General features: G+C 46.8%; 1 protein-coding gene across 5 annotated transcripts in view; it reads left to right on the forward strand.

Annotated features, from left to right (window-relative positions):
- Positions 1 to 7,489: 7,489 nt before the first annotated feature.
- The window catches only part of METTL24 (methyltransferase like 24), a 112,264-nt gene continuing 95,884 nt past the window's right edge, over positions 7,490 to 23,869 (forward strand). For 3 of the 5 annotated variants that reach the window (XM_039528365.1, XM_039528367.1, XM_039528366.1), the window contains exon 1: positions 20,551 to 21,196. In XM_039528365.1, the coding sequence (XP_039384299.1) occupies positions 20,846 to 21,196 (351 nt within the window). In that variant the 5' untranslated portion in view covers positions 20,551 to 20,845. Of the gene's footprint in view, positions 7,674 to 20,550; positions 21,197 to 23,869 lie in introns of those variants that run through there. The other 2 variants (XM_039528369.1, XM_039528371.1) reach the window with 1 other exon arrangement.

The following is a 23,869-nucleotide window of genomic DNA, read 5'->3' on the forward strand; positions in this document are numbered from 1 at the left end:
CTTTTTTTGAGATAGGGTGACCAGAACTGCACACTGTATTCAAGGTATGGGTGTACCAGGGAAGTCCAGGAGAGGGGACCTGGAACCCAGAAGGGACATTGACTGAATCCTGAAGAACACTGAAGAGTAGTGAGGAAACTGGGGCAGGGAATTGCGTACAGGTGTTGTGATGCGTTCCCCAGGGTGCAACCTGGAACTGGGGTAACACTGAGCCCTGTTTCCCACCAGTCTGGGCTCCCTCTCACAGTGTGATGCTGTGACAAGCTACAAACTTCTGGCAGGTACTGCCGTTTCCCATACACTCACAGGCAGGGACACACCCAGCTGAGTTAAATGAATGCTTCTGCCTGCCACTCATGAACCAACAACAGAGAGGCTCCAGACAATTCCCTCTGGCTCCCCAGCCTTGCACCTCAGAGCTGTACCGTTTTGCCCTGGTCAGAAGCCTGACCAGTGTAAGTTTATTACCCAGTCCACCACTTCTATAAAGGAAAGTGGACGTGTACCAGCCCTGGCAACCTGAGCAGATTTCCCAAGCACTCCAACCAAAACACACTGTTTTAGGTAAAATAGAAAACAGACATTAACTACAGAAAGATAGATTTTAAGTGGTTATAAGTAATAAGCATACAGATCAAAGTTGGTTACCTAGACAGGATTTGAATCAAGCAGCGTCTCACCCTCATGGTATTGTTCCTTAATACACAGGCTGGGGTTCTTCTTTTCAGTCTGGGACCACCTCCCCAGTTCAAAGTCTTTGTCCTCCAGATGTGTTTCCAGATGTTGAGTTGTGGAGTGAGGCCAAGTGATGACATCACTTCTCCTCTTTTATAGTTGCTTCCAGCTTGCTGGAAAGATCCCTTGCTATGACATGAGTCAAGCAGTCTCCATTGTCTACGGGCTATCTCTGAGAAGTCTCCATTGTATACAGTTCCTGGGACAGTCCTTGTGTGTGTGTGTATTCCTTTTAATGGGCCATTAGCCTGTCTGGCTCCTCCACAGTTGCATCTGAAAAGTTGGGTGTTCCCAACTTCATAACATATTTCAGTAACACATACATAGCAAAACTTCATAACTCAACATACAATGAGAGCACATACCATCCAACAGGATATTAATGTTCAACAGAGCAAGACTTTTAAAATGATACCTCACAAGGCATACTTTGTACAAAACATATCATAATTATATGAGAGTGGTGAATATCGGGATTCCAGGGTGCTGCTTTCAGGGACAGAGTGCCACAGGTATTTATTGTTTTGCTTGGATCTATATTTTTCTTGTGCTGTCTAAAGTGAAGAGTGATTGCTTTAGAAATCCCTCTGGAAAGTCTGTGTCTATTTGCTTCAAGTGTCACGTGTCCTGGAAGGGATAAATTCTAAACCAGAGTGCCTATGATGTGGAGGTTTGGGGAGGGTGTGCTTAAGCAATTAAGTTGTCTTGTGAGAGTTCAGCACTGATCTTGGGGCCTATGGCAGCTGGACTATGGGGGTCCTACTTCTGAGAAGGGATGCTAGACAGTGAGTCTATGCCCAGGAAATGTGCCTAGAGACCAAAGAGGCAGTGCCTTTGAGCCTACCCAGACCCAAAGGAGCTGAAAAACACAGAGACCAGTGTTTAGATTCAAGCACAGCCACCTCATGAGCATCCAGGAGAGGGAGCATGACCAAGCAGGTGACAATTTACAAAGACACAATTCACCTCCAGTTCTCCTGTTTTAGGAGGTGGAGTCATTTCTGTGTTGTTTCTATGCCACAGATAGCCAGAGAATGTTTCCAATTTCATTCATTGTCATATGGGATGTTGTTTCCCTGAGGAAGGAGATTCATGTTCACCTCAGCTGCCCCAGAACTTGCATGGGGCATAATAATAAGCAACAATTTCCCCTGCCAAACCCGCAACCGGTGTCCGGTGGCAGTGGCTGAGTCTCCTAGCTTAGTATACCCACTGCCCATAGTTCACCTCCTATCCACTTGTCTGCAGAATGGCTTTCCACCCTGCTATTTGCTTCTCTCCTTTCCTCCTGCCTATGCCTGTTTACAAATACAGTTCATTTGTTAACTTTTCTAGTCTGCCTAAAATAGGCAAGAGAAAGACATGGGAGAAAGGATGCTATCTGAAATCCTTGTGAATGCTAATTAGGCTTCAGCACAGACCTCGCTTCAGCATATTACCTAAAGGAATTTATCATTATGGCTCTCTGGACACAAGTTAAAGGGACTATAGGATCATAGAAATGTAAGACTGGAAGGGACCTCAGCAGGCCATCTATCCCAGTCCCCTGCCCTGAGGGAGGCCTAAGTATTAGCCTTGAATATGTCCATCTAATCCATACTTTCTAATCTATATCAAATATAAATTCATGGCAGATGGTGCCCAATCTGTCACACTCATAATGTTCTTCAAAGGCATAATTATGGAATAAAAAAGGAACAATTATACTTGAGACATTTGTATCAATCTTTATAATTACAGGTAGCAGATGGCCTGTATGTTTGATTTTATAACTTGGGCAAAAAGTAATCAACTGGGCTTTTTTATTTACCAAAACAAAATCAGTAAAGATATATTGTCTCACTGTAATCTCCTGCCTGCAGTTTAGTAAATTTGTCAAATTACTGACAAGTATGTTGAAATTAGCGTTCAACCATGCAATATATTTTAGTTGAACACTATTGAATATGGAATAAACAGTAGTCTAAGAAATAGAATTAATATCATAATTAAAGAGACTAGCATGGCCTAAATGTTTTGGGATGATTTGCCACAGGATATAACATTTTTTCTACAGTGATATCTCAATTAAACACTGTGAAAGGCTAGTTATTTCTTTTACATTGGCACATTTTTCATTTTCCACCAGAGGGAGCTGTTGGATCAAGCAGATACTGAAAACCAAGAACTCCAGCACAAGAAATAAAATAGGTGGAGCTAAGTGGTGAGTATGAATAGAAATATGGGCAGTTTCCCATGCCACAGGGCTCCTACATGTCTAAAAAGCACAGATGGTTTGGAGGGTTTGGGTGCTGTAGTTAAGTTTAAGAAATGACAGCATTCAGCTACTGCTGTACTAAGTTTTGGAAACCTCTTTAAAACTTTCTGATAAAATGGGGCTTGCAAGAGAAGAGCCGTGCAAAAATACAATTATAGGATCACTCATAGCTGCACTGTCCTAGGAGGAGACTGGGAAGAAATTGTATCATGGAGAGACATATTCCTCCCTTGCTTCCCCACTTGCTCCTGTTGTTACTTTGCTACAGCTCTTTACGGGGTACAGCATACTATGCCTTCCCTCCTACTAGTGCCCAGTTAACTCTCCTGATTGAAGGACTCCACATCTATCCTGCCCATTTGCTTACAGTGGGGCGTAATGACCCCACAGACCCTATTCTCGCTCCCATGTAGCCTGCCGATGGTGTGGGGGTTTTATTAACCTAATTCCCCTGATTGGTTGCCAGGTGGCTTGTACATACTGAACCTAAGCCTGGTCTGCACTTGTAACTTTGGCTGAGTTAGCTATGTCACTCAAGGGTGTGAAAAAATTCACACTCCTGAGTGACATAGTAACGCTGATCTAAGTGCCGGTGTAGACACTGCTTGGTCAATGGAAAAATTCTTCAGTTTACCTAGTTACTGCCTCTCAGGGGCAATGGAAAAACCTCTTCCATCACTGTAGGAATTGTCTGCACTAAAGTGCTACAATACCACAGCTGCAGAGCCATAGCTGTGCCACTTTAGCATCTATAGCAGGGTGGGCAATCTACGGCCCGGGGGGGGGCTACATCCATCCCTTCAGATGTTTTAATCCAGTCCTTGAGCTCCCGCCGGGGAGCTGGGTTGGGGGCTTGCCCCGCTCCTGGAAGCAGCAGCACGTTCCCCGTCCAGCTCCTATGCATAGGGGCAGCCAAGGGGCTCCGAACACTGTCCCCGCCCCAAGCGCCACTCCTGCAGCTCCCATTGGCTGGGAACCGCGGGGTCAGTGCCTGTGGACAAGGCAGCATGCAGAGCTGCCTGGCCACCCCTCCGCGTAGGAGCCAGAAGGGGGACATGCTGCTGCTTCCGGGAGCTGCTTGAGGTAAGCGCTGCCTAGAGCCTGTACCCCGATCCTCCTCCCGCACCCAAACCTCCTGCCCCAGCCCTAATCCCCTTCCCACCCTTTGAACCCCTCAGTCCCAATCCAGAGCACCCTCCTGCACCCCCAACCCCTCATCCCAGAGCCCGTATCCCTAGCTTGAGCCCTCACCACCACCCCACATCCCTGCCCCAGCCTGCAGCCCACTCCCACCCTGAACTGCTCATTTCTGGCCCTATCCCAGAGCCCACACCCCCAGCCGGAGCCCTCACCTCCTTCCATACCCCAACCCCCAATATCATGAGCATTCATGGCCCACCATACAATTTGCATACCCAGATGCAGCCCTTGGGCCAAAAAGTTTTCCCACCCCCATCTATAGTCTTGACAAGCCTTCAGAGGCTTAGTTAATCACTATCAATATTTTTACCACTGGCTAAAGAGGGTCACTTTTTTTAACCCCTTCTTTGGTAAGAAATTTCCAAAAATGTTTGGTTTTTCATCAAAAACTAAAAACTTTTGGTCTAAATTTTGCCACTAAAGGAAGGTACAAAAAGAGAGAGAAAGGGAACAAAACTAATATTTTTGAATGAAACATACATTTTGCCATGAAAATTATCATTTTGTTTGAAAAGGCATTTTCCATTGAACAATAAAAGTGTCAACAGAAAAATTTTGACCAGCTTTTGTATTTTCCATTATCACTTCATTCTTTAGGCCTTGATCCTGCAACATTAAAGTCAATGAGAGCTTTGCCATTGGCTTCAGTGAGCATAGATTCAAGCCTTTAAAACATTCATTTGTGTCCGCCATGCTGTTGTCCATAAACTGTATGTTGTTGGGGGAATATATTTTCTAAACCTGCAACATGCATCACATTCCATGCTTCTGTCATTGTCACATTTTTGCTATTTTGTTTTTAACTACAGCAAAATATTGATTAATTGGCAGAAACCCAAAGCTTAAATTTGAAACTTCCTTAATTTTTTGAGAGTTTTATGGGGATAAATTTAAAAGTCTTCCCTGCCACTATGTACAAGCATACTAGGAAGCCCAAGATAAGTAATACACTCTTTTCACAAAGTTGTACTGCCAGATGTTGACGTTCCTGAAGCACAAAAAAAAAAAAGAAAGAAAAAAAAAGGAGTACATCAGTGATAATGGGATACAAGGGTTTTTGACTCACATCATTATATTTCCCTCTGTGAGGAGAGGCGACTCTTTCAGTCAGATAGTTTCAATTTAAGCAAATGGGACTGGCAGGGAAGATGTCCATCCAGATAGGAAAGAGGAGAAAGGCGCTTTTGCTTCACTCAAATGACGTAGTACGCACAGTATTTCCAATAGTCAGTATAGCATTTCTATACTGACTGCTGTGAGTACAACCTCAGATGACCAAGTTCCTCTACACTGTAAAGGTGGAATTTTCAGGAGTGTCTTTTCAGTAGGAGCACACATCCAAACTCAAAGGGACTTGTGCCCCTGAATCACTAATAGATTTTGAAAATTCTTCCCTAAACTCTGTACGGCAGGGACCACAACTTTCTCCATGTTCTGCACCTGTCCAAGCATTGTTGGCATTCCAGTAATAATCACAGAATAAATTTCCAGGAGATTTGTAATACAGCAATTGCCTCAAACTGAAGGCTATAGCTTTTTCTAGCATTTAATGGACTTCTCAAGTGAAAGGCAATAAAAAATATGTGAACAGATGTTTTCACTCTTTTTTCCCCTCTCCTGCATATATTACATAATTATATACTAAAGTGTTTTAATGGCTTATTGCAGGGTGTATTATATGAAGTAAAAGACAGAGAGAGCACGTTAGCACAAAGAATGAGCAAAGCCCTCACTTTTTAAAGGTCTTTGGAATTTAGCAGTTATTTGTTCCCTTTTCACCCATATTAAGCTTGAGAAATGAATAAGAAGTTATATATAGCAAATTTTGCCTCTTCCAGAAAACATCTTGCACTAAAAGGAGTTAGCCCCTCACCCATGAGCAAGCACCCAGCCTTATCAGCCTGGATTAGCACCTTACAATCGGGCTACAAAAAAAGGACCAAACTGTGATTCTAAGGGTCACTGCTTCCCCATTGCTCCAAGGGAGAAATAAACTACCAGCCCTTTCCCTGGTGCAGCGTACTCAACCTTCTGTGCCAGCTCAGCTGCACTGGCTGGCATCTTGCAGGGAGGGAAGCAAAGATGCTGCTCACTTCCTACCCCACCCAGCTATACAGGAAAGGTAGCAGCAGACTGCTTCAATGTGGGTAGCCTGTACAGGAAAATAAGAGGCTCTTTTCTCCCCCTTCCTCCCCTACATGGGTATACAGCTGGGTTCATGGTTGCGCCCCTGATTACTTTGCTTCCCAAGAGATTGCCAAAGGATTTCTCCATTAGACAATTTTATTTATAACTTAGATCTTTCTTTGCCATCTTTCTACAGCAGGGACACAACATATTTCTGATTAGACTTGAAGAAATCTAGAACAATAATCACTCACTAAAGCAGCAGCTTGCACAGTAGGAAGGAATTTTAGAAGCAATAACAAATATTAGCACATATGGTTCTTATTTATATATTTTAACTACAGTATTATCAATATCTGCAAAGCACCATTTTTCCCCCATCACAGCCTGATCTTCATCAAGTGTAATTCAATCAGAAAAGCATGCTTACTAGAACATTTAAAAAGCATGAATTTGGCTGATTTCTGTTTGTGGGATCCATGACTGATGGTGAGTAGAAGCCAGGCTGTGGGGAAACTGGGCTTTCTATGGAAGGTAATGCAAAGGATTGTCACCTGCAGTAGGGATTTAAGCATTTGTAAGCAGGATCTGAATGAGGTTACCTCAGACTTCTAGTGACAAACTGGGGGAAAAGACTTCAGAAGCAGACCATATTTACATAGAAACACCTATTCTGCCTAGGTGTTCAGCAAACAATTGCTTTGTCAAAGTAATCAATTTTGGCTGGTTTTGGGTTACAATTCACTTTAATATTGAATGCAGGGATAATGAAACGTTGGTATCTTTCTTGTATGAGTACAGGCCAGCAGAACTGTACTTAGCCTGGGGTGGGGGTGGGGTGTCACTCTAAACTGTACCTCACTTGGTAAGCAGGCAGTAGAGATGCCAAATCCTAGTGAAAGTCAGGAGATGTTTGTTTGGTCTAGCTAGTGGTGTGGAGTCTACTTTAAGAGTCTTGAAGGGAATTTGACTCCCGCCCCCCCTTCCAGGATTTAAAGCCACAGCTGTGTGAAATCAATTATTAAGAGTAGCATTAAGTGGTGGAACCTCAGAATGCACCATTGTAGAAGTGGTAGTTAGCAGTAATTATAGCAGCCAGTGCTAGCTGAGTGATTGTAGTGAATGGCAGGTAGCAGCTAATGGTGGTAGTGGTAACAGTGGTAGTTATATAGGGCAGAGGCAGCAACAGACAAGAATAGAGATAACAGCAGCAGTAGCAGCAAGCTAGTTGTGGAGATGGCATAAGCAATACCAGAAGCATTGTTTGACTATCTCTCTTTTTAGGAATGGGAGGTGAACCCCACATGAACTCACCTCTGAACTCTGGGTCTTCACTAACCAAAGACAACCAACTGTGAGTGGGGTGCTGTGGAGGGAAAGGAGAGGGGCATGTTAAAGGAACTTTTGTTCATTGGACTTTCACACCACAAAGTGGGAAACTGAGGCAAGGGATATTGTGGGGTGGGTGTTTGCTTATGGTTACTTGCTTTTGACTAGTGATTGTGGTGTTTTCCCAAATTAATGATGGGTTCTCTTTCCCTTTTAATAAAAGTTTCCTTTGTTAAACACAAACTCAGTATTTGAGGGTAGGAAAATATTGCTTCTGAGAGGCGCCCCAGGTGGTGGTTAATTTTCCCAGATTAGTGAGTGGGGGCTTGAAATGGTTCGGTTTTGTATTGTTTAGAGGCAACTCTTATTGTACCTGAACTGGACTGTGCCTCACGCCAGCAGGCAGAAGGGTTATGCGTTGCAATGCTGAGAATTACACCAACTTTTTGGCACCTAGAAAATCATGACTGCAATCCACAAAGCAAGGCCACTAGTCTTAGGTCCCTGCCATATGGTTAGGGTTCCTATGGGAAGGGGTCCCCGCCCTGGGGTTAGGGTTCCTAAGGGTAGGGCACTTGGAGCAAGGGTTAGGGTTCCTATGGGTAGGACTCCGCACCCTAGGGTTAGGGTTCCTGTGGGTAGGGGACTTGGGGCTAGAGTTAGGGTTTGTATGTGTTGAAGCCCCTGCTCTAGGGTTAGGGACCATGTGGGTAGGGGTTCCTGCTCTAGATTTAAAGCTCTTAGGGGTAGAGGACTTCAGGCTGTTGTTAGGGTTCCTATGCTTATGAGACTTGGAATTAGGGTTAGGGGTTCTATGGGTAGGGGTCCCCCCTTAGGGTAAGGTTTCCTATGGTAGGGAACTTAGGGGCTAGGGTTTGGGTTCCTATGGGTTGGATTAGGGTTCTTATGGGTATGGGGATAGAGTTCCTATGAGTAGGGGTCCCCCCTAGGGATAGGGTTCCTATGGGTAGGAGTCCCTGCCGAATGGTTAGAACTCCTATGGGTAGTGGTCCCAGCTCTAGGGTTAGAGTTCCTATGGGTAAGGGTCCCTGCACTAGGTATAGGATTCTTATGGGTAGGGGTTCCCACCCTAGGGCTAGGGTTCCTATGAGTAGGGGACTTTGGGTTAGGGTTGCTATGGGTAGGGCATTTGGGGCTAGTGTAAGGGTTCCTATGTGTAGGGATTCCAGCCCTAAGTTTAGGGTTCCTATGGATGGGGCCCCTGCACTAGGCCTCCTACAGATAGGGGACTTGGGGCTAGGTTTAGGGTACCTGTAGATAGAGGTCTTTGGGCTTGGGTTAGGAGTCCTATGGATAGGGGTCCCTGCTCTAGATTTAGGATCTGTAGGGGTTTTGACTCTGGGCTGTTAGGGTTCCTATGCTTAGGGGACTTCAGTTTTGGGTTAGGAGCCCTATGGGTAGGGGTCCCAGAACTAGGGTAGGTATTACTATGGGTAGTGGATTTGGGTCTAGGGTTACAGTTCCAATGGATAGGGGTCCTCCCTAGGATAAGGTTGTCTATAGGTAGGAGACTTGGGTATAGGGTTAGGGTTCCTATGGAGGGGGTCCCCACCGAATGGTTAGGGATCCTATGGGTAGCGGTCCCAGCGCTAGGGTTAGAATTACTATAGGTAGAGGTCCCTGCCCTAAGTATAGGGTTCCTATGGCTACAGGACTTCGGGCTAGGGATAGGGTTCCTATGGGTAGGAGTCCCTGCCCTAGGGATAGGGATCCTGTGGATAGGGGTCCCTGATCTAGGTTTAGGATTCTAGGGGTCCTATGAGTAAGGGTCCCAGGAATAGGCTTAGTATTCCTATGGTTAGGGGACTTGGTATAGGGTAGGATTCCTGTGGAGAGGGGGCTTGGGGTTCCTATTAGGGTTGCTATGGATAGGGGTCCCAGCCAAATGGTTAGGACTCCTGTGTGTAGTGTTCCCAGCCCTAGGGTTAGAGTTACTATGGGTAGGGATCCATGATCTAGGGTAAGGGTTCCTAATGGTAGGGGAGTTGGGGTTATGTTTAGGATTCCTATGGTTATGGGGGAGGGGTCTATTGAGTGGGAGGGATAGCTCAGTGGTTTGAGCTTTGGCCTGCTAAACCCAGGGTTGTGGGTTCAATTCTTGAGGGGGCCATTTAGGGAACTGGGGAAAAATCTGTTTGGGGATTGGTCCTGGGTTGGACTAGATGACTTCATGTGGCCCCACAAAGAGTTAATCCATCCCTGGCCACAGCCTGGCAATGAGTTGCGAGGTGTGCTGGGAGTTGTAGTTCTCATGCCAGGGCATTCCGCCTGGCCTCTTGGACGTGTGCCACCATCTGCACTACAAGTCCCCGAATGCCCTGCGCCTGCTGCAAGCCGCCCCGGTTGAAGTGGGTGGTGGTGGAGCGGACCAAAAAAAAAAAAAGGAAATGATGCAGGGAGAGGGTTTCTGCCACATGGTATCAAGCAAATACAAGAAAAATGTATTGAACAAAACATGAATCTGTTCAGTGTTTTCATTGTATCAAATGCTGTTGTCAGATCGGTCAATAGAGGATTACAGATGATCCTCAGCATGAGAGGATGCAAGGTCAGGTACTTTTTAATTGAGATCTCACTGACTCCTTTCATATTTCAAATGGAGTCAAACAAGGCTGTGTCCTTGCCTTTGTATTGTTCAAGCTCTTCTTCACCCAAGTTCTCAACTATGCTACAAATGAGCTCAACAGAGGCATATACATCAGATACAGACACGACGGCTCAGTCTTCAACCTTAAAAGGCTTAAAGAAAAAACAAAAGTAACAGAACTACTAATAAGAGAAGCACTCTTTCAGATGATTGTGCCCTCCTAGCACACACACAGGGAGGTCTCCAGTGCATTGTAGATCGCTTCACTGAAGCATCAAAATTGTTTGGCCTCACAATCAGCCTGGAGAAAACTGTGGTGTTGCACCAATCATCTTCACCGCTCCATGCCATATCCCCTAGCATATCCATTAGTGGAATCCAACTAAAGCACGTTGACAGTTTTACCTCTCTCAGCAGCAACATCTCCAGTGATGGATCTCTTGACAAAGAGATCATGAACAGGATACAGAAAGCTTTTCAGTCATTAGGAAAAGCTATGTAGTAAAGTCCTGAAATCCCACAAGATAACCCTCTCAACAAAAATAAAACTTTATAATGCTTTTGTGCTCACATCTATCCTCTGACTGTGAGACCTGGACACCTACAAATGGCATATCAAACAGTTAGAGGCCTTCCATATGCGGTCTCTGAGCACCATTATGGGGATCCGCTGGCAGGACAAAATTACCAACCTGGAGGTTCTCCAAAAGTAAAATGCCATAAGCATCAAGGCTATGCTGATAAAAGCCCAACTACGCTCACCAGAAAAATTTTCTATGGAGAATTAGCACAAGGACACTGGAATCAAGGCCGTCCCAGAAAGGCTTTCCAAGCCTTTGAAGAGGACAGAAATAACTGATTGTTAGCTGCAAGGGAAAAGCATCATACTATTGCTATAGCTACCAAGATGCTCACCAATGATTGTCTGGCCGATCTGCTCACGAGCATGCGTGTCATGCTTTGGACTTCAGTCACTCCAGAATCCACAAAAAGAGAGCGCATGAAAACGTGATTGTTGAACCGACAGACTTTCATGTTTACACCCTTTAAATATGTAGACTGTTATCATACTCTACAAAGACTTTCCTTATGGCTTAGCAAAGTTTTATATATACACTTGTTTTCCCGTCTTAACCATTTATGTTGGTCTTCTTGGAACTCCCTCTGAAGTGTTGCTCTCAAGAAGAGAGGTCCATAGGTGCTGGAACTAGAGGCCCTGGGAGTGCTGCTCTACCCCCCCCCGGGCTTGAAGTGGTTTCTATAATATACAGAGTTTACAGTTTGGTTCAATGGCTCTCAGCAACCCCAGAATCACCTCTGGCCTATTAGGAGAATTTTTATACAACCTCCTTTCAGGCAACCTAGATGAACCACTCCACACATCCTTCAAAGAAATAACAGCTGGGGAAGAAAGTGACACTGCTGGAATCCATGGAACCTCTGGGAGCACAGCTGACATCAGCAGTTAGAGTCAGAAGCCTCCCTCTAGCTCTAATAACACCAGGTTATTATCTTAAAAGCCACAAAGAGGCTAGATGAGATCCAGTTATCTCCTCTCTTGGGTATATGACTGTAAGAGCCCCATAGCCCTGTAGGCTTCATGGCGATATTGGCAGGGAGCTCATTTGTAGAGACATTCCTTTGCCCTATTTTTCGCTTGGTAATCTCCAGAAATTCCCAGGACAATAGCTTGCTAGTTTTTTAAGTATTGGTTTTCCACACAGTTCCAACCTTTCTCCTGAGCAGGTCTGCTAACTCCAGAGCAGTGTCTGTTCTGCTTCAGCCTGCCCGGCTTGGGAAGCCATGAATACTTTAGACAGACTGGATAGAGCTCTCTGCCTCTTTGTTTTGTTTGGCATTAGCCAGAAGATAAACCATGCTGACAACAGTAACATTGATACCAGTTTATTGGTTATTATTGCATCAGATTGGCTCTCCCAGACTACTCCTTGGATTAGGATGTGGTTTGTTAAGGTTTGGCATGTTTATAATGGAAAAGCTCACTAGTTTGAAGAGAGATTCTGTTACACAACACAATATTGCATAGTATCCAAATTATATGTTATACAAAACATCTTGAAGTGATGAACACCCTCACAATTTTAACCTTATTAATTATGAATGGTTGGATTAAGAACTTGACTGATCATAACCACAGAGTTTACAAATATTTGCGGGTATGGATGGGGTTTACTTTTTAAAAATCTTCTGGAAGACTTACATAGTTGCTGAAGTTATTCCTCCTACATGGGCTCATTGGTGCCAGTGGAGGTCTCTCACACACATTCAAAGGTAGCATTTAGCTCAATTAGCATGATGGGACAGATTCTCTGCTCCATACAGCTTTTTCAAAGCGCAGCAGAAAAGGGAGGCCTTATTCTCTGCCAGTCATGAGTGAAGGTTTAGAGCAGTCTGGAAGCTCCTCCAGCCTGCACCTTCTGGCAATGGTCTCCACAAGACCATCAACCAGCTAGGGATAGCCAGAGTGCATCATGCTCTGGTTATTCCTCCACCCTGCTTTGACATAGTGCCTTAGACGTTCTAGATTGGGGTAGGCAAACTTTTTGGCCTGAGGGCCACATCGGGTTTCCAAAATTGTATGGAGGGCTGGTTAGGGGAGGCTGTGCCTCTCCAAACAGCTGGGCATGGCCTGGTCCCCACCCCCTATCCGACCCCTCCCCCCCCACTGCTTCTCACCCACTGATGGCCTCCTTGGGACTCCTGCCCCATCCAACCCCCACTGTTCCCTGATAGCCCCCCTGGTACTCCTGCTCCATCCACCCCTCTGTGTCTCCTGACCACCCCCCACCACCTCATCCAACCCCCCCTGCTCCCTCCCTCTGGCTGTCCTGACCCCTATCCACACCCCCACTCCCTGAACACCACCCTGAATTCTCCTGCCCTGTATCCAACACCCCCTGCTCCCTGCCCCCTTACCGCACTGCCTGGAGCACCAGTGGCTGGCAGTGCTACAGCCGCACTGCCCAGAGCACCAGGACAGGCAGCCACGCTGCCCGGCTGGAGCCAGCGATGCCTCCACGCAGCACAGAGCCCCAGGTCAGGCTCTGCAGCTGTGCTGCCCAGCAAGAGCTTGCAGCCTCGCCATCCGGAGCACTGCGCTGGCGGTGCACTAAGCTGAGGCTGCAGAGGAGGGGGAAGAGTGGGGGAGGGGCCGGGGCCTAGCCTCCCGGACGAGGAGCTCAGGGGCTGGGCAGGACAGTCCCGCAGGCCGGATGTGGCCCGCGGGCCATAGTGTGCCCATCTCTACTCTAGATTCTACATAGTTTCTTTTTAACCCTCATTTCTCACACAGAGGCTTCCTTGCAGAGGGATCCTTGATGAGGCAATTACTATATAATTTCCTTACAGTGCTTAATTTGTAATGGAAAAAGGTACCAGGTTTCAAGCTGGTTGGCTGGAGAGCGGTGACTGTTGGCCAGGTGCCCAGCTCTGAAGGCGGCACCACCGCCAGCAGCAGCACAGACATAAGGGTGGAATGGTATGGTGTATTGCCACCCTCACGTCTGCGCTGCTACTGGTAACAGCGCTGCCTTCAGAGCTGGGTGGCCAGAGTGGCAGCTGCTGGCCGGGAGCCCAGAGATGCTGTGACTATGAACTACCAAGCCTGGAGGTGCTGGGGCTCATCCCTAGCAAGCCCCGACATAAATTAAGCACCATTTTCTTGTTAAAGTGGAGAGAGGGCTAACAAGGAAGAGAAGGGAGAGAGCGGAGAGTGTTTAAAGGTTGAGTATGAATTCTCATTGTATTCCACCTTGGTCTAGGCAGGTTTTCTCCCTATCCTTGTTTAATATTTCTACCCTTATTCTGAGTCTGTGTCTCTCTCTCTCTGTGAGGGAGGAAGATTTATATCCAAAGAAAATGGGAGATGTGAGTTTTGGTGTAATGAGAAATAAAATTATTTTATTAGAATAATAGTTGAGCATTAGTTTTTTTTTACTTTTTTTCCTTTCTGGCTAACACTTAACCTACTTTTAAATTGAAGTTAACTGAAGTCCCACTGAAGATGACATGACTGGTGTTGTTGTTGTACTACAATAACAATAGGAGCAATCCTATTCAACTTATTCATAAATGATCTGGAGAAAGGGATAAACAGTGAGGTGGCAAAGTTTTGCATATGATACTAAACTGCTCAAGATAGTTAAGACCAAAGCAGACTGTGAAGAATTTCAAAAAGCTCTCACAAAACTAAGTGATAGGCAACAAAATGGCAAATGAAATTTAATGTGGATAAATCTAAAGTAATGCACATTAGAAATAATAACCCCAACTATACATACAATATGATGGGGGGGCTAATTTAGCTACAACTAATCAGGAAAGCGATCTTGGAGTCATTGCGGATAGTTCTCTGAAGATGTCCACGCAGTACGCAGAGGTGGTCAAAAAAGCAAACAGGATGTTAGGAATAATTTAAAAAGGGATAGAGAATAAGATGGAGAATATTTTATTGTCCTTATATAAATCCATGGTACGCCCACATCTTGAATACTGCTTACAGATATGGTCTCATCTCAAAAGAGAGATACTGGCATTAGAAAAGGTTCAGAGAAGGGCAACTAAAATGATTATGGATTTGGAACGGGTCCCATATGAGGAGAGATTAAAGAGGCTAGGATTTTTCAGCTTGGAAAAGAGGAGACTAAGGTGGGATATATAGAAGTATATATAAAATCATGAGTAGTGTGGAGAAAGTGGATAAGGAAAAGTTATTTACTTGTTCCCATAATATAAGAACTAGGGGTCACCAAATGAAATTAATGGGCAGCAGATTTAAAACAAATAAAAGGAAGTTCTTCACAGAGCGCCCAGTCAACCTGTGGAACTCCTTGCCTGAGGAGGTTGTGAAGGCTAGGACTATAACAGGGTTTAAAAGAGAACTGGATAAATTCATGGAGGTTAAGTCCATTAATGGCTATTAGCCAGGATGGGTAAGGAATGGTGTCCCTAACCTCTGTTTGCCAGAGGGTGGAGATGGATGGCAGGAGAGAGATTACTTGATCATTACCTGTTAGGTTCACTCCCTCTGGGGCACCTGGCATTGGCCACTGTTGGCAGACAGGATACTGGGCTGGATGGCCATACTGGGTCAGACCAAAGGTCCATTCTTATATACAAGGTCAATGTTTATATTTATGGCTGAGTGATGAGAAAGAATGGCTGGATTTGAGAACTTGAGCTTCCTATTTTACTTGTGTACTGATAAAGAAATAACAAATAAATCTGAACTGATAAAGTCAACAGCTCTATTGTTTTTAACATCCACTTCATCAAACCTCCCTAACTTATTTCAGAATTCAATTTTGGGTATTTTAGGGAACCTTCTATTTCCAATGGCTTAAGCATCACAACATTATAAAAATAATAAATTTGTGGGTTTTACTTGCCTTCGGGTTCTTGCGCTTTAGGGCTAATTTTTTAAAGATTTTTCTCCACCATCACGAGGGCCATAAACATTTTATTTCACTGAAAGAAGAGATTCTCACATTCATGACTTTAGGAACTGGGACTTTAAAGAAAAATACCAACATTGCAAGACTTGTGATAAAATCATGAGAATCAGCAACACTGCAGTACCAGTGAACCATTCCTATTTCATACTGTATTCATCTAGTTTTTTTTAAACCTTGTTTCTCTATGCAGATGCCTTATTTATATACTGAAAATGAGAGGGGAATGTCTAGCAAAAAGCAGTGCTCCTTGAAGCAAGTGTCTCTGTCCTGGTGAATGTGATCAGTATTTTCAAAATCTGGGCCTTTCTGACAAGAATCCTATCAAATGCAGGCAGCCAGTGATTTAAAACTAGCATCTAACTTAAAAAAGTTGGCAATTGTAAATTGGCAGAGCAAACCCACAGGACCATTAAATGTTACTCCCTGAGGTTTTATTCTCTAGACATAGAGGCCCATAGTTACTAACATATGGACATTTTCACAACAAATCGTTTTCCAAATAAGTCAGGCTGCTCCATCTCTTCTTCCCCCTTATCTTCTTTCATCCAGCTGCTTCCACTCCCCTCCTGCTCCTGACAGCGGCTGAACTCTTTGCCTTGTACACGCTCTTCTGCTGGCAGCAGCACCCTCCCAATCTCTCTCAGCAGAGGTCAGCTCCAGTTCTGTTCTCTGCTGTGAACAGAAGAGACGCAGCTGAAGAGGTCAAAGCTTGAGGCAGTTCCTGCCACAGGCATCGACTTTCCAAAGTGCCAGGTGGTGCTCAACCCTCCAGCTATGCCCCCCCCACACTCCACCTCATCTCTTTCCACCTAGTTCTGCCCCCTCCCCCAAGCGTGCCGCATCCTCGCTCCTCCTCCTTCCCCTCAGAGCCTCCTGCTTGCATGCCGCGAAACAGCTGATCACGGCGGGCGGGAGGCGCTGGAGGGGTGGGGAAAACTGATAGGGGGTTGCTAGTGGGTGACAGTACCCACCATTTTTTCTCCATGGGTGCTCCAGCCCTGGAGGTAGGTTAGCTGCAGAGGGCTGTCTGTCCACGTTGGAGGGCGGTTTTGATCCAGCACCTTCGTTCTGCCTAGTTGCCCTGTTGTGGCCCATCTCAGGAGGGGTGCCTACCAATTCCCCCACAGGGAGCAAAAGGTTTCTATGCACTGTCTTTGGCTGCCCTGGACCCTCTTCAAGTTTGATCTTGTAGACTGGCAGGTCTTCTAGCTTTTCCATCACCAAGTAAGGTATTGCCTTCCATCTGTCAGCTATCTTGTGTTTGCCAGCAATACCCAAATTTCGCAGCAGGACTCTGTCCCCTGGCTGGAGCTCTTGCAGACGTACCCTAGCATCATATCGATGTTTGTTGTGGTCCGCGTTCTTCCAAGCTGCAGATGTAGCTAAGTGATAAGCATCCCACAGCTTTTCTCTTAGTTGGGATACATATTGCTGATGAGCTTCATAGCTATCTCCATCCTCTGATACACCAAAGCACAGGTCTATGGGTAATCTTGGTTCTCGCCCAAACATCAAGAGATATGGGGTGACTCCCATAGCGTCGTTCTTTGGCTTTGTAGGTGTGCACCAGAAATGCGACATGTTGGCTCCAGGTTGCCTTCTGCTCTGGCCGCAAAGTCCCTAACATATCTAATAGGGTTCGGTTGAACCTCTCTGGCTGAGGATCACCTTGCGGGTGATAAGGTGTTCTAGACTTTTTAATCCCCACTATTCTTAGCATCTCCTTCAGAAGGTGACTTTCAAAGTCCTGCCCCTGATCAGAGTGTATCCGGGCTGGGAATCCATAAACTGAGAAATATTTTTCCCACAGTAATCGAGCGCCAGTGGTGGCCTTCTGATCACATGTGGGATATGCCTGCGCATATCGCATATAATGGTCGGTCACGACTAGAATGTTCTCAATATTCCGCCCGGGGCCACAGCCCACCCACTGGCCCAAGCTACCCTGCTCAAGGCCCTGCTGGCTTCAGGGAAGAGATGGAATGAGGGTGGAAAAAGGAGCAGTGTGGGCAGAGCTACAGGGGAAGAGCAGAATGTGGGAGTGGGGTTTTGGGGAGGAGTTGGGTGGGGCTATGGCCTGGCTGTTTGGGGAAATTTAGCCTCTCCTGGCCTATTATACCTGCCACCCATGGCTGTCCTGTTTAAAAGCGGTGCTGTTAAACATCAACAGCACAAGAGGCGGGACTACTGTTTTCAACAGTGTAAATGAGCCTATGACCATATAGTAAAAAATGTATTTTTTTTTAAAAAAGGAACATACTCTTGGTTTTTTATTGGTTGAAATGGACGATAGCGCAAATTAAGGAAAGAAGGAGAACAACTCAACCATTAATTCACAGTACAATGTATTGGAGATTGCACTGAGAGAGAATGAAAGGGTAAAAATAATTTTAAAAATTAGAAGTAAATAAAAAGATGTCACGGTCTGTTCAAAAGCATCTGACGGTCCAGATTTAGCCCATGATCTGCCTCTTGACTATCTCTGCTCTAGCCTTTCGAAGACAATGGTTTAAAAAACAAAACAAAAAAACTTACAAGGGGAGTAGATCTCAAAGGTTGGGCACCAGCCTAAGCCCGAACATCTATACTACTTTTGTTAGCTTCTGCAGTCCAAGCCCCGGGAGCCCCAGTGAATTGATCTGGGCTCCAAGATGCAATGCTGTGGGGTTTTTATTGCCGTGTAGATATAGTTTCCTGTGTTCCCTTTTAAGATTCTGATGGGCTGTCAGTCCCCAGCCTTGCTACACAAGCCCTGTTCACCTGCATATAGTGTAAGCCAGTGGTTTTCAAACTGTGGCTCGCAACCCAGTAGTACTGGGTCATGGAATGTAAGGCACTAGGTCGTAGCGGCTCCGGTCAGCACTGCCGGCCAGGCCATTAAAAGTCCTGTTGGCGGTGCTGCTCGGCTAATGCAGGTTAGTGCCTACCTGTTCTGACACTGTGCTGTGCCCCAGAAGCACCCAGCAGCAGGTCTGGCTCCTAGGCAAGGGGGCCATGGGGCTCTGCACACTGCCCCCACCCTGAGCACCAACTCTTAATTCTCAGTGGCTGGTTCTGAGCCAATGGGAGCTGGGGGGGGCAGGGCCTGTGGGCAAGAGCTGCTTGTGTGCCTCCACCTAGGAGCCGGACCTCCTGCTGGCTGCTTCTGGGGTGCAGCACAGTTTGCAGTGCCACTGACTGGGAGTTGCCTGAGATAAGCCTGCATCCCAATCCCCTGCCCCAGCCCTGAGCCCCCTCCAAACCTGGAGCCCCTTCCTGCACCCAAACCCCTCAACCCTGGTCCCAGCCCAGACCCCTGACCCCCTCCTGCACCCCAGCCCAGAGCCCCCTCCCATGCCCTGAACCCCTCATTCCCAGCCCCACCATGCAGCCCTCACCCCTGTACCCCAGCTCTGAGCGCCTCATCCCCAGCTCTGTTGGGTCACGGCCTTTAACAATTTTCTTCAACTGGGTTCCCAGAAAATGTTTTGAAAACCACTGGTGTAAGCAAGCAGTTAACTCCTAGCTTGTTTGAAAACAAGGAAGGCCTCTTCTAGAGCAATTCTCTTTTGGTAACATCTGAAGTTTAAAACAAATTGTCATGAGTTAAAACTGGCATATTAATAATGAGTAAAAAGAACACACTCTCTTTAGATTTAAAATTTCTGTGCTACTCTGACATTACACTGTAGGATAGTAATTAACTTTTTCCATACCAGGAACCCCCCAGGACTCTCTCCCCAACTAGCCAGAACCCCTCTCTCATTAAGCAATATGGTTAGCAAATAACTTGAACCTCCTGCCAGCTGTTTGGATCATAGAATATCAGGGTTGGAAGGGACCTTAGGAGGTCATCTAGTCTAACCCCCCTGCTCAAAGCAGGACCAATCCCCAAACAGATTTTTGCCCCAGATCCCTAAATGGCCCCCTCAAGGATTGAACTCATAACCCTGGGTTTAAGCAGGCCAAAGCTCAAACCACTGAGCTATCACTCTCCCCCAATTTGAAACCCCCAGCTATATCTCAGCCACAGGTGTATACAACCAAGCTATTCTCAAATGTATGTAAAATGGAATAGAAATGAGGCAATTAAAATTTTTCCTCAGAATTTTACTTTGAGACAGATGTAGTACAAGATGTACATATTTTTCATTTGTTCTTTATCCTTCATTTACATAACACCATTCTTTCCTATCTAGATTGGCTTTGCCCTTTCCCCAAGACAAAAGCGATTTTGTTGAATTTCATTAACAATTGTTTTGCTCAGCTAGCTTTGGTGGTAATAAGTGTAAGTTAATATCCCTGGTTAAGCACTCCTTCATTTCAGCAGTTAACACCGTTGGCTGCTTGCCAGCCATCTCTGATATGACTGAGGCTGGATCATGCATCTTTGACTCTTGCATTTTAAAAATCAGTGACAACACAAACAAGTCCTGTAAATGTTCTTCCCGCTTAATACCGTCCTGGTTTAGTACAATTCCCCACCAAAACCCTCATTCTTCCACATGCCCCTGACAAAACATAGTCTACTTTCACTTTAAACACAGGACAAAACTATTACGGCTAATTGCTGTTTGTCGACAAGATAACCACAGCGATGGTCTAATGACAAAATAAGGGGGGGGAGAAACTAGTCACCCCGCTCCTCTGCCCGGGGATACGCCTCTCGGCTTGCTCAGAGGGAGGCTCAGGCTGGCTCCTGTCACAAGGGAGCACCGAACTATTTGGGTGTTGACTGAAGCACTTTTCCGGGGCTCCCCAGGGAGAAGCGCACGCGGAGCAGAGCAGACCCGGCGGGCCACCGCTTGGCGGCCAAATTTGTAGAGCCGCCCCTGCCCTCAGCCAGGTCACACCCCCAGCCCGGGGGAGCAAACCCCACCCAGGCGAGCGTCAGGCTGGGTGTGGTTGGTGTCCGCGCAAATATGCACAGCTCGCCCGTGCTGGCTGGCTGCAGCGGGGCTCCGGCTCGGCCCCGGGGGAGCGCCCCCCCTTGGCAATGAGCGGCTTGGCCGCCTGCCTTCCCCAGCGCCCTGACTCTCGCATGGGCCCCTCCGCCAGCCGGGCGCCCAACCCACGGGCTGTGCCGGCGGCAGCAGGCACCGGCTCCCAGGGGCCCGCCCGCCCAGTGAGCGGGGGATGATGCCCAAGGAGAAGCCGCTGTGGAAGGGCTCCGCGTTCCGCCTCTGCCTGCTCTCGGCCGCGGTCTTCCTGTGCCTGCAGCTGGGGCTGAGGCGCTCCTGCGCCCCGGCGGAGAAGGCGGGAGCAGATGCGGCCAGGGCTCTGCCCGCCCGGGGCACCGAGCAGCGCCTAGGGCCGGCCCGCAGCAGCCTCAAGGATAAAGCGGAGGTGCACCTGGCGCCGGGGGCGGGGCGGCCGGAGGTGGCGACCGCCAGCAAGAGGCGGGTGACCTACCTGAGAAGCAGCCGCAGAAGGAGCTCGGAGCCCGCCTGCTGCCCCCTGCAGTCCCTGGGCAGCAGCCGCAGGAAGGTAGGGCCCTGTGAGGGGGAGGCGGCGGGGGCACCATATCACAACGGGACACCCCCTCCCTATGCTGAAGGGCCATAAAATCCAGCTGGTCTAAGGCTGGTGCCTGCAAATGGCTCTGCCCACATGGGTGGTCGGTCCCCGGGGGGCTTGGCTCCTACCTCTGATGCAGGGACCCTCTCCACCTCCCCAGTCTCTCTGCTGGTGCTGAGCCCAGTGGCGGCGCTCAGTAGGGTGACCATATTTCCCAAAGGGAAAACAGGACACCACATGGGGCTGGCCAGAGCCGCTTGTCTGAGTTTCCCCCACCCTGGCTGAGGTCGCTGGAACCCTGCCTGTCCTCCGTGCAAGGCTGGGGTCACTGGTTTCTGGAACCCTGCTTGCCCCCAACATGAGCCCTGCCTCCCCTTCCCCACAAGGGGCTGGCATCGCTGCTGGACCCCCCCCCCCGGCACGTTCCTTCGTACCACACCCCAAAAGCAGGCATTTGTCCCGTTTGCTCTTGCCAACTGATCAAGTTGCCAAGAGCAAATGGGACAAATGCCCACATTTGTCAAAAAAGTTGAGATGGCCGGGACAGGGCTTAAAAAAGGGACTATCCTGGCCAAAACAGGATATATGGTCACCCTATCCCTAAGAGTACAGGCCACCCCAGGCAGCGCCATGCACAGGATCGGGCACCGAGCTGGCGGGTGATGTGTGATAGTCCCGCCAAAACGGTCCCCACGTGCTGATCTGCTTGCAGCCAAGGTGTGGGAGGGACCTTCCCAAGCTGGGCCTAATGGCCAGGGCCAGCCAGGACACCAGGTCTGGATCTTCAAGCCCTCAGTGTTCAGGGCTTTGGAGATACAACCTCCAAGCCTTGGGCCAAATCCAAACCCTTTTGGGCTTTGGAGGGGAAGTTTGGCTCCATATCTGACCTCTGTAGCCATGATGCTGAAATAGCCATGCAGACATTCTGGCCCAGGCTCTGAAGTCTGGAGAGTGGAATGGGTTTCAGAGCCTGAGCCTGAATGCGTCTACACAGCGACTTTTAACACCGTGGTAAGCTTGAATCTTTACACCTTGGCTCTGACACTTGCTTTGGGTTTTTGTTTGTTTGTTTGTTTGCTGTATAGACAGAGGTACCTTTTGAGGGAAGTGTAGAACTACCAGGATCTTTTCTTCATACTCTAGGGAAGAGGATGGAGAAATTGGATAATTCCCTCTTCCCTTCTGCCCACCACCTCCAGGAAGGAAGGAAGTGGAAGCAGCACATTTTGCCACAACATAGTGACTATGAGATTTTTCTGATGTGTTATGATGTTGGCATCATGTTACATCAGTATGCCTGGTTGCCAGCTCTTACAATTTTATTGTCAAGTGTTGTGATATTTGGTGTGTTGTCTTAAATCCCCAGCTCCTGATTAGGGGAGATTCATAGCTCTTTTTCTCTCCTCCTCCCCTCCCAAAAAAAGACAGTATATTTCTAGCCTTAGTGGTTGCAGGTAAAAACTTAAAACCTAAGTGTACCTTTTAAAGGCTCACAAGTTAGTAGACAAATAAAAAGAGCTCCGATTTATAATTTTTAAGTCAGTCTCATTATTCTTAGGAGGCCTGACTCATGACTTTTGAATACTTGGGGTTGGCACTGTATGTGTTGGTGTTGAGTTGCGATGACACTTCACACCACAAGCACTTTGGGATACAGTGCTGTTATTTTGTGTTGCTGTAAATTCATTTGAAAGTGAAGTGACTGAAGGGCATGGTCCATGTCTGCATTAAGGAACTGAACTGTTTCCAGTTGAATTGGTGCAATAGAACTGGTTTAAGCATAAATAGTTTGATATGTCCACTCTAGGAATATGGATGCATACTTTAAAATTTTGCAGTTTCCCCATGTATCAACACTAGTGCTGTTCTAAACCATTACAATTGCACTGCTCTCAGGGCTAACAATTTCTGGCATGTCTCCCAGATGTAGGGTCTTCTGGAAGATTTTTAAAGGCCCTTGCTGTATTGAGGCACAGTAGTGGGAGGACTGTTTGAACTGTTTGTGCTGTTACGTTCGTGGTATTTGTCCACACTGTCACTGATCCACTGAAATGACCTCATGATTATCTACCTAAAGTACAGCATGCTTCATTTATTGGGATGCTCTTCATCATGCTACTCCCTCTGCTGAGACTACTCTCAGGAAATCAAGTAACCTAATGAGAGAGAATGGTAAAGACTGAGTCTCTGTCAGGGGAAAATAGTAACAAAAAAATCACATAGGGCTTGTCCACATATGCACAAGTTGTACTGCTTTATCTATGCTGGCAAAATTGGGATGGTACAATCCCTGTAGTGTGGATACAGATATTCCATTATAAGCATTTTTGCAGTGGTGTTGTAGCTGTGTTGGCGACCTAAGAAAGAGCTCTGAATCTCAAAAGCTTGTCCCTTCCACCAAGTGAAGCTGATCCAATAAAATATATTACCTCACTCACTTTGTTTCTCATATACTGGCATATTTTATTCCTATATGGGAAGGAGAATAAGCACTATTGGGATAAGGCATCTTTGTATTGGTATAACACACAAGCTATGTCTTCACTAGGAATGTAAAATCCTAATGAAGACAAGGCAGTTTGTAGTCTTTACATGAGTTAATAGGTTGAGTTAAAGACTATAGGGGAGCTTAGTCTTTAACTT

Source organism: Mauremys reevesii, linkage group 3, assembly GCF_016161935.1.
Source record: "Mauremys reevesii isolate NIE-2019 linkage group 3, ASM1616193v1, whole genome shotgun sequence".
In the NCBI taxonomy this organism is placed as follows: Eukaryota; Metazoa; Chordata; order Testudines; family Geoemydidae; genus Mauremys; species Mauremys reevesii.